We start from the raw sequence: 11,063 nt of genomic DNA, 5'->3' as shown, positions 1-11,063 counted from the left end.
TGTAAATGGATAGAGATGTGAATAAATTAGCTAATTATTAGACTTAAGGATATGCATCAATGCAGATGGTTGGACTAGGTGTCAATCTAATCGAGTCTGAAAATATGAGTCAGAGCTTGATCCAGTCAACGTGGATCGTATCAAGTTGGATTTGCAATTTTTTTTTCGATCACTATAAGATGAAATTGGGTTAACAATCATCTCAAACATATATCTCAATATATCTATACAAAATCACAATAAATATATACAAATTAAGCCACTTAAATTTTATTATAAACATGTATTATATGTTTATCCGAAAACATATATTGTAGATGCTGTGCTGATTCTTGGATAATATTAGAGTAAAAAGTTAAAATATTAGAATCATTATTTTGCTCAAGTTGAATGATACTAATCATTCTTTTTATATTAATAAAATATAATTCAATTCATTTTTTAATTCAATAAAAGTACATGTTAATAAAATAAATATTTTATATATGCAAAAAGATATATTATTTTCTAAATAATTATGTAATTGATAAAAATAATATTTAAAGATGATATATTTTTAAAAATAAGGGTATCCCACCATTGCATGGGCTTTATGCTAGTCATATATGAACACAGAAAACACATAATTCTTTAATTGTCATTTTACATTTAATCCATACAAAGTTAACATTTGATGTTATTCTACGTACATAGTTTAAGTTTTTTTTCCCCTTTTCTTTTTAACACAGTTAAGTTTTTAATAATTATACTATGTATATGGAGAACAAATGAACATGAAAAGATCATTAAAATCAATATTTGAAATTAATTGTTTCAATAAATAATGGTTAAATATAGATTGCAGTCCATTTGGATGGCAGAACTCGATTCCCCTCATGGACAAGGATTCTTAGTGGGATGATCCCATCCCATGACCTTGTCCTTCGCAGCATTTCATCACACATGTTCCTCTGGCACCACTCACCTACCCGGTTCGGATTCCACGGAACCAGGTGCGAAGCCGCGGAGGGGCAGGACGAAAACAAATTTAGCGCCATGTCTTGGCACTTCCTTCCTAGATACTGCCGCACCGGGCCCGATCTCCACGCTATATCCACCTCCGAAACAAGAAAAGAAAACAAAAGTGTATATATATATATATATATCACATCCCAGTCCCTGTTGCTGTCAGTTACCCTAAGTAGCCCGAAATTACCGATACTTTGACTTGCATCCTAAGAAACTCAATCGCAACGCTTGGATCTCTGAGCTAGCGGATCGTGACGACGTATTAATTAGATTGCGGTGTTTTGTGTTGGAAGATGGTCTTCGTCAAATTTGTCCGCCGTGGATATTGATGTGGCGTATACGGCGGGGTAGCAGATCACCAATGTAACCTCATTAGGATCCGTTTCAAAATAAATAAATAAATAAAATAGAAAAAAGGGGGAAAAAAGGAAAACTCAATTGGGGCTCCAATCTTGTCGGGTCCAGCATAATCTTATGGGTCCCAGGGCCGAAGCAGCGGGGTGGGGAATAAGGAGGGAGGTTGTGAAGGAGACTTTTTTTTTTTTTTTGTTTACTATTTTTTGTTTAATTTTCTTGTGGTAAAAAAAAAATTTTGTTTAAATTTTTAAACTGACTCCTAACGGAGTTAGGGCATCTTTGGAGTTGTGATCGGCTGCGCACGCGTCAACAAAATGGGGCGACGCACAAGATCTAGGGTGCGGAGGCCGGCATGATCCACAATCGGCGGGCCCCACCGAATACGCGACCTCGATGATCCACCGTACCGACTGCTTCCTCCTATAACATGCAAGCGCCCACCCCCGGGCCGAAGAGGAGGAGGCGCGATCCCTTTCTCCGTCTCTCGCGTTTCTAGAGTGAGAGAGAAAGGATGGAAGAAGGTTTGCTATCGAAAGAGGGAAGAGAGAAGGGGGAGGAGGAGGAGTGGGAGAGAAGAGGGTGGGTGGGGGCGGTGACGAGATGGGGCAGTGAACTTAAAGAGGAGGGAAGGAGGATGGGATACGTGGCGGCGCCCATGGTGGCCGTGACGGTGTCCCAGTACTTGGTCCAGGTGATCTCCAGCATGATGGTCGGCCATCTCGGCGAGCTCGCCCTCTCCAGCTCCGCCATCGCCACCTCCCTAACCAGCGTCACCGGCTTCAGCCTCCTCGTAAGTCCACTTCCCCACTTTTGTTTTCTACTTTCTTCTTGCTCTCCGTTCTCTGTTTTAAAGTTTAAACACTTGGGGTGAGTTTACCAACGAAAAAAAAAAAACACTTGGGGGTGAGGGGGGTCCCTGGTCGCCCCGAACGGAGGTGGCCCAGGATTGGGCCCAGGCTGTGGCTGGGCGTGCGACGGCGGTGACGGGGACGGGTGGTGGAGCAGTGCTCAAACGAGATCCGCCGCCGATCGCGCCGCATTTTTTTAACCTCGAAACCCTTTTGTGTCCCGGGTGAGAGAGGAAGTGGGCGTGACGATGTAGGGTGCGTCTAGAATTACTGTTTTAGGGTCCGTATTGTTTCGGATTTACTTGGAAGCCGTACTCTTTCGAAGTATATAATTATTCCATGTCAGATTTGGTAGGTTAGTGATTTGGACGTGTACTTTCGATTGGCTCTGTTTTTTTTTACTTTTCAGCGGGGAATATGATAATGTTGTTAATGACGAGGGGGGGGGGGACTTGCTGATCGTTTCTGGACGGCGTTTTTTAGCCGGGAATGGTGCTGGGTAACACACGAAAAATATACACACACAAAGAAGGGGGAAAAAAAAAAACTGTGCATGACTATTCTTCCTTGCTGCACCCATTCTCTTGCACCATGTACTATGGAATCTTTTCTTCTACATAATATCTGACGCCTTATAATATTACTCAAAAATTTGCTTATTTTGATATGTAATTTTAGAATAAATTATAAAAATTCCATTAAGATTAGGATAAATTATATTTACATCTAATAGTTTGAAAAATCTATACTTACCTCCTTGAAAATTATTTTTATATGACACTTGAATCCATAACTTAATTAGTCAAACCGTTAATCTTACATGGGACTTATATAGGACTTAATTGCCATGTCAGGAAAAATTCAGAAATAATCAAAATAACCTTAAGTGATGCATCAGTCATTTCAGAACATAAAAAGAATATGTGCATCCTCCTTCCTATCCATGAATAATTTTAACTTTTCATATAAAATAAACAATTCTATCAACACCATTAATTTAACTGGATATGAGAGAAAATTTCACAAATTATTAGGTGTAGGTATAATAAACATACTTTAGATGGATTTTTGCAATTACTCTTAGTTTTATTATTGCTCAATTTTCTGACAGGCTAGATGAAATATGGACTGTTGTATAGCCCTTTAAACATATAAGTCATATACACATGTGTGTATATGTATGTATACATGTATCTATGTTATGTGTGGTGTAAAATTCTAAGGGGTATATGTTTTTCAAAAGAATTTATTTTTTACATTAGGCTTATTTTTAATCATGGAGTTTTCCTCTTTTCCAAATTGGCCGGACACGTATATGTCACATTAAATGGCCCTTTTTTTTGGGGGGGTGGGGCGGCGGGTTAAGATAGGGATAGGTTAAGACTACTCCCTGAAAGTGTGTCCTCTTTCCAACATGATTTGATAAGTCCACAAAAGACTCACAGAGTGTTGGCCCACGTCGTTGGCTTCTAGTGTTTGCCAGCAAGTTGGCAACTTAATTGTTCGCTCTGTTTCTCTCTCTCTCTCTCTCTAATCATGTGAAGCTGCAAAACTTCCGGACAACAAACAGCACTTTGAGAGTAGGGGCAGCCCGCGAAATTGGTTTGACGTTTTTCTTAGAAAAGGAAATTGCGCAATGTTTGGAGCATTCTTTCCTGTGATGACCAATATCCATCAAACAATCAATAATTCACTGCCTTGCTGTCTCGTGGTCCGAGTCAATAGGAAATGTTTTTGGATTGCCATGTTTTTAATCTGACATGGTGGTGCTTTTGGGAGTGCCCAAACCTCTACCTCCCCCATATTGCGCCAATTCTTCATAGCTGTATCAAGATAGGTTTGATTGGGAGAAGTTGGACTCCAAATAGAAATAAAAATAAGTAGCTCTTATTTCTTCTGTTTAGTTGGGAGAGTTTCATTTCTATTCTGATTCCAGAACGGAATAAAAAGGCGCTAATCCCCTAAAATTCAATCCCTAGTCTCTCCTAGTATTTAAATCATATTCTGATTTTGGTTTTGATCACGAACAAAACATGTGGGCATATGATCATATTCCGATTCTCATTCCTATCCATTCTGATTCCAGTTCTGATCGTGAACCAAATGCACCCTAGATAGGTAACTATGTTGGTAAGAGAGTGACAATTGATAGTAGTATTCGAATGAGTTTTGATCTAAGAGGACAAGAACTTGGGTGAGAGATCGGCCTTCAATCTTACTATTTTTTTTCCTATTAAGAAAAAAGTTAATCTGAGTTCTAGTTATTCTACAAATTGTGGTCTGCTCCCTCAGGCATGTTGATGGGATTTGTGACTTTTTCTTTTGATAAATAGCTAAATTATTTTGAATTCAGTGGTGTTCAGTAAAGACTCTCTTGTCACACAAATTTCAATCAAAATTGTTGAGCCTTAATCAACTTAAAGGCAAAAAAATACAAAATGAAAGAAAGTTATAACTGCAATATCAGTTTTAGTTTCTGAATAGGTTTACGCCATCTACAACAAGTAATTTTACCATAACTAATTTATTATACAAATATATTAATACTAAATTTAATAAAATCTGAATTTAACTCTGTCATTTCTTTTAAGAGGAAGCACTAAGAAATGTCTAACGATTTTGAAAGAAGTGGAAAGGGTCTACGATGGAATGTAAGAGAGTGTGAGAAGAATTTTTACAAGCTTGGGAACACTTGAGGTAGCCATTCTTACAAATGATTGTTTCAACAAGTATTGATGGCTATAATTGATGGGCAACTAAAATTCTGATGTGGTTGACGTTGAGGTAACTTCATGATTGATCATTTATACTTTTGTGGTGGGTCTATACTGAAAAAGAATACAGAGCACTCATGCATTCCCATGGTCATTTGATGCATGCCACACCACTGCCAGCATCACAACATCCACAGCCACTCCAAGCAGTCCTACCCACATTAACTCTTCTTTACTTCTTCTGTTTAGTAGAGAAAGGTGGAGAGAATTGAGGAAAAGATGGAATAGGAGCTATAGTCTTCTGATGAGAGAAGTGAAATGTGGCAGTGACTAGATGGGTCAATTAGCACAAAGCAGAGGGTGAGAAGTTGTGCCACCTCTCAGCTCCATTGGTTGCATTGATGGTATCTCAATATTCTTTGAGGGTCATGCCTGTCATGATGTTGGGGCACCTCGGTGCGCTCACGCTCTCTCCTGCGTCCCTTGCCGCCACTTTCTCCAGTGTCATTGCATTCAGCATTGTGGTAAGTGAAATCCACAATTGGGTTCTTCATATTAATAAGTTACTAGTGGTGGGCAAGAGGATTATGGATGACTGTGAAGAAACAAAGTCCCTACTCCACCATGTATAATGCTCCTATGTCTTTCTTTTTTATGTTGCGATGCTTGAGATCCCAAGATACATTTTTAAAAAATTTCTAAGGCTTTAAAGTCTAGTCCTGTGGCAGAGTCTGAGTCTTTTGACTTATAATATGGTGGTAGTAGGTATAAGAAAAGATAGTAAGTTGTTTATCTATTTATTTATTTATTTGAAGGAATAGATAGTAAGGTTACCTTGTCTAAATGAGTGAAGTATGAGAACTCATGTCTGGTTTTTTGTTTGAGGTGTTGGGTTTTTGTTATTCATAGGGGTATGGTGTGGTTGCAGATTTTCAGAGCCATTCCATTGAAATCAGAGAGCTTTCAGTTGGTCAAAGAAAGTCAACTTTGACCATGCTTGACATAATGGCTTACAGTGGTTTTTGTGGTTCCTGGTACATTTAATTGATTTACATAAAAGAGATATTTCAGTAACAGCAGGTGATTTGTAGTAACAGGCCTTCATGAATAAGAATATTATCCATTCTTTGATGTTTTTATTTACATTGCAATATTCACTTGAAATATTATTTTACAAATTCAAGCCTTTGTATTAGTTTAAAAATCAATATTTTATTGTATTGTTTAACAATCAATTTGTGACATAGTCATAACGAGATAATGCTGTTGATGATTATTATTATCTATTATAATGGTTAATGTCTGTTATAACACCCTCTGGATTATACTAATAGATTCAGGTCAAAGGCTTAACTGACTAAAGTTATAGCCTCTCTCTCTCTCTCTCTCTCTCTCTCTCTCTCTCTCTATCCATCCCTATCTCTCTCTGGTTTTGACAGTAAAAATAACTGTGTCAAAGGGGTCTATTATTACAGAATATCAATATTGAAGCCTTGAATCTCGAGCAATGAGTTTTATGTGATGGTCACTGTTCGAACCACGATCTGTTCATTTGAAAAATGATAATCTGGTTCATTTGTATCAGACTTTCATGTTTCAACCAGTCCAATCTGCAAGTGATGACTTCTCCTTTCTCTAGTCACTGCTATAATCAACAGTTATTTCACACTCATGTGAGTTTACTCGAATTGAAGTAAAAATATTTAAAATACAAAAAGAGGAATAGTATTGAAAGTTTTTAGAAGGTTCCAGCTTACCAAGCTGGCAAAATCTCTTGGTGATTGTATCAAAGACCTGACTTAAACACTGCCTTCGCTAGTGTTTGGAGGGGAAGGGAATTTAGGAGAGGGCTATCTCTTGTTATATAGCTAATAGCTTATGGGCTTCTTCAACAAAAAAAAAAAGGAGAGCCCATTATTGTATAAAACAAGTTTGATAGAATTCACTAATCCTAGAGAAGTGCCACTGGTATAAGAATTTAATTACAGATGATTTTAGAAACTCAATAGGGTAGATTTTAGAAACTCAATAGGTAAATTTTAGAAACTCAACCAATTCAGATAACCTTATTAAACTTGGTATGCACCAAATATTAATCTAAATTTTCTCTGAGCAAAAAACTTAATCCAGTGATCATTTGAGCCTTATCCTCTCTTGTTATGAACATGGCTTGCTTTTATTTCACTTCTTACTCAAGCTCTCTTGTAGAACTGGACCTCATCTTCACACCAGTACCCTTATCTCTAATGAGTGATCCCATCATCTTCCTCTTAAAGGGAGTGTAATCATCCGTCAGTTCCTCTGTTTTTGACGTTGTACTAGTCATCTTGTGCACCTTAATATAACTACCTTGATGTAGAAGAAAAAGACTTAAATTTGGCTGAGGCATAATTGTTTTGGCTCTATGTAAAAAGCAGGTAAACTAGGCTTTTTTCATTTCATTATAGAGGATTCTTGAGGAGAGATTATTCTTGTTGAATAGTTGAAGTGGAATTGTTCTAGTACATTTGGATTAAGTCAAAAGGCAAATTTTCTCTTGTTAAAGTGGTCTTAGACCTTCTTAATTTGTTTTTATTTTATTAACCTTCTGCAAGGAAAATGGATGGTTTCTCTATATGTTTCTTTTTTAAAAAAAAAAAGAAGAAGAAGCAAAATTACAATCTAGACAAAGAGTCAACCAAGGTTTGATGCTCAGTACCAAACCCCGTACAGGTACCATGCTGGTATAGTATTGGTATGTCTGGTATGGGATCAGTTTATTGTACCAAGACACAGTATAGCCTCTGTATCGAGTCTCAATTTGGTACCGATGTGATATGGTACGTCCCGGATAGTACACACTAGTATGGTGAACCTTGGAGTCAACCCTTTCTCATTCAGTATGGTAATCTCTCTAATAATACTATAATTCCTAGCACCTCAAATTTGGCATTTTTAAGTATCATATTGATTTAAAGGCTCGTGGATTAGAAGATATCAATTTGAAAGAATAATTGTAGCATTTGTTCATTTTTTGTCCATTTTTTGTGTTTCAAAGTGTTTTAAGATTTGGTTTTCTAACATCACCATCTTTGGGCTAATTAATTGACATGATTCACATGACAAACAGCTAGGAATGGCAAGTGGACTGGAAACATTATGTGGGCAAGCCTATGGAGCACAACAGTACCAGAAGCTTGGAATCCACACCTACAGAGCCATTCTGTCTCTCGTTGTAGTTTGTCTTCCCATCTCTCTCATATGGGTCTCGATGGGAAAGATCCTCTTGTTCACAGGTCAAGATCCTCTGATCTCACTAGAGGCAGGGAAATATGCAGCCTGGATGATCCCTGGCTTGTTTGCTTATGCCACTGCTCAACCTCTTATAAAGTTCCTTCAATCTCAAAGCCTAATTCTTCCTATGCTCCTAAGCTCCATGACAACATTATGCCTTCACATTCCTCTGTGCTGGGTTATGGTTTTTAAGTCTGGTTTGGGCAATGTTGGCGCTGCTCTGTCTATAAGCATATCATATTGGCTGAACGTCTTCATGCTTGTGCTATACATCAGGTATTCAGCATCTTGCAAAGCTACCCGATCGCCAATCTCAAAAGAGTGCTTCAGAGGGATCAATGAGTTCTTAAAGTTAGCCCTTCCATCTGCGGTAATGATTTGGTAATTATCAACATATATGTTTAAAATTCTCTTATGCTCTTCACTTTTCTAAGGAGTTTTTGGAGTAATGGATATTATTGCTGATATTGATTTCAGTCTTGAGTGGTGGTCCTTTGAGCTTCTTGTCTTGCTTTCTGGGCTTTTGCCCAATCCAGAGCTTGAAACTTCAGTGCTTTCTATTTGGTAAGGAACAATTTTGATTAAGTGATCTATATTAAGGCATTACTCTTATACTTGCTTTATCTTTGTGAACAGTCTCACTAGTATCTCAATGCTCTACACCATTCCATATGGACTTGGTGCTGCTGCTAGGTAAGCTTAAAACTTTTCTCACATGCTTATTTTTATTATTTTATCTTTTTATATGTCCTTATATATAATTGATAAGAATTCCATTATTCCTTTTCCTATGATTAGTACAAGGGTGTCAAACGAATTAGGAGCTGGGAATCCACAAAGAGCTCGGTTAGCAGTACGTGTTGTGATGTTTATTGCAGTTACAGAGGCCATTCTTGTGAGTGGGACCGTTTTTGCCTTGCGTCCCATCTTGGGTTATGCCTACAGCAATGAGGAGGAGGTCATTAATTATGTCAAGGAAATGGTTCCTCTGGTTTGTGTCTCTGTAACAACAGATAGCCTGCAAGGGGTCCTCTCAGGTAATATGTTCCTTTCTTCTTTGTGACTCGTCGTTAAAGTGCAAATGGCACCAATATTCAATCCAAGCTATTATCATTAGCATGAAAATTGTTGAAATATTTTTTCTGTAGTCTTCTATGGTTACTTTCATTCTTCTCTTACAAATTATCTTTCCAATCAATATTGACATATTAGTGGAATCAAAATTTTAGTACCTTTACAAGATGAAGCTGTTTAGGATGTCCAGCACAACAAAGGGAAATACTTGCCATGATAACTTGTATGGTAAAATGAGGAATTATTGATTATCATGGATTTGAGGGAAGAGTTCATTCTAATGTATTAAAAGAATGGTCTACGCAATACTAAAAAGTCATTCTTTCTTTCCCCTTTTTTTTTTACTTCATGAGCCTGTTCTATGTATTGGTTATGATTATTAGAAAGTTAACAAATAGTGATAATGTAGTCATGTGAATATATGTGAGAACTAGCATGGCTTATGTCAGAATTTTCATCAATACTTGGAGAACTAGCATAATTAATGAGCAAAATGCAGGAATTGAAATATATGTGATGAAAATCTTAATTTGAATCATCAACTTTTATGGACTGATTAGAATGAAATCTTGATGTTATGTCTTCAACTGCAAAACCGCTTCTGTTGTCTTTGTAATAGTGGTGATCTATTATGATGTAAGATAATTCTAATTTAGAGTACAGTTTGTGGGGAAAGTGTGGTCATTGCAAACAACTACCATCTCAGAGAACCAAATTGTTTGAGTTCGTATTGTATAGCTCTTTTCTGCATAGAAAATCTTTACGCTTAACCACTACGTGGTCCTCTTTTGATTTGTCAGGTATTGCAAGAGGATGTGGATGGCAGCACATTGGTGCTTACGTCAACCTTGGGGCTTTTTATCTAATTGGAATTCCGATAGCTGTGATTTTGGGTTTTCCATTGCACATGGGAGGAAAGGGCCTTTGGATTGGTATATTGTGTGGGTCTACGACGCAGTCAGTTCTTCTCTCTCTAATAACCGGCTTCACAAATTGGCAGCAACAGGTGTGTTATTCCCTTTACTAAACCTGGCCTCTGTTAAATGGATGAATTATTTAAATCACAAAGTATCTAAAATTTTACTGTGCTATGCCATAGTAAATCAAACTACAAGCAGTAAAAGCATTGCTAAAATTGCTTGTAAAAGCTTTTCAATTTGTATTGGTAGACTAGGTTATCAGTGTGCTTGCTGGGTTGGTGTTAATGGAGTCATGAAACATTTAGTGATTTCTTTTTCTGATGTCAATTAACCTTGCAGGCAAACATGGCAAGGAAGCGAATATTTGATGAAAGATTACCATTGGAGGATGGTCTGATATGAGCCAGCAGTCTTTATGCTTCTGATTTTGCCTTGTCCACAATTAGTTGTTTTTTAGAATTGTATAATTTGGTCTGAAATGATGAGTCTTGCACAGATAATGATGTAGCGAGTCGCATTTTTGCTTCTGCGGGATCTTGTATGAATCGAGGTTTGTATTGGGGCCTGCTATGTATTTGAACTAGTATTGACATCTTTATCAATACGAGTTTTCCCAAGTGAACCAAAATTATGAAATCAATTTAATGAAATAAGTTATAAGGAAATTGTCATTTTTATGCTTGGTGGAAATAAGAAAAGTGGAAGAACCGTAGCCCAGTTTGACTCAAGTTGATGCCTGTAAGAACAGAGGGCTAACGAGCGGTATGAGCCCCTGCGTGTGGGGGAGGACCCATCTGAATTAATCTTGGTCCACATAACCAGTGGGGGAGATTATTGTGACCGAAACCGAGGTGGGTGCTTTAGGTTGA

At 37.5% G+C, this 11,063-nt stretch overlaps 1 protein-coding gene across 4 annotated transcripts; it reads left to right on the top strand.

The window, feature by feature from the left end:
* The first annotated feature begins 1,813 nt into the window (after positions 1 to 1,813).
* LOC105047068 (protein DETOXIFICATION 12) lies at positions 1,814 to 10,859 on the top strand. 4 transcript variants are annotated; one of them, XR_012142064.1, is made up of 8 exons: positions 1,814 to 2,155; positions 8,037 to 8,581; positions 8,678 to 8,764; positions 8,837 to 8,893; positions 8,999 to 9,237; positions 10,075 to 10,280; positions 10,534 to 10,658; positions 10,702 to 10,859. XR_012142064.1 is itself a non-coding variant. In XM_019851490.3 (8 exons), the coding sequence occupies exons 2-8, from the start codon at positions 5,329 to 5,331 to the stop codon at positions 10,594 to 10,596; spliced, it is 1,320 nt and encodes a 439-aa protein (XP_019707049.1). In that variant the 5' UTR covers positions 1,970 to 2,155; positions 5,177 to 5,328; the 3' UTR covers positions 10,597 to 10,859. The 4 variants fall into 4 exon arrangements, 3 of the variants coding, with proteins under 3 accessions (XP_019707048.1, XP_019707049.1, XP_029120977.1); XM_019851490.3 differs by adding an exon at positions 5,177 to 5,451 and having other exon boundaries at positions 1,970 to 2,155; positions 10,534 to 10,859; XM_029265144.2 differs by adding an exon at positions 5,180 to 5,451 and having other exon boundaries at positions 2,017 to 2,155; positions 10,534 to 10,859.
* The last annotated feature ends 204 nt before the right edge of the window (positions 10,860 to 11,063 follow it).

The sequence above is a fragment of the Elaeis guineensis genome, chromosome 6 (assembly GCF_000442705.2).
Source record: "Elaeis guineensis isolate ETL-2024a chromosome 6, EG11, whole genome shotgun sequence".
In the NCBI taxonomy this organism is placed as follows: Eukaryota; Viridiplantae; Streptophyta; class Magnoliopsida; order Arecales; family Arecaceae; genus Elaeis; species Elaeis guineensis.
Note: the sequence above shows the minus strand (reverse complement) of the source record. Positions and strands in the feature narration are given on the sequence as shown.

What these genes read in the sequence shown, in the direction of transcription:
- LOC105047068 (XM_019851489.3), top strand. Translation starts at nt 1,877, where the DNA reads ATGGAAGAAGGTTTGCTATCGAAAGAGGGAAGAGAGAAGGGGGAGGAG. An exon ending in TCACCGGCTTCAGCCTCCTC is followed by an intron (nt 2,156 to 8,036) that starts GTAAGTCCACTT and finishes CATGACAAACAG; the next exon opens with CTAGGAATGGCAAGTGGACT. An exon ending in CCTGCAAGGGGTCCTCTCAG is followed by an intron (nt 9,238 to 10,074) that starts GTAATATGTTCC and finishes TTGATTTGTCAG; the next exon opens with GTATTGCAAGAGGATGTGGA.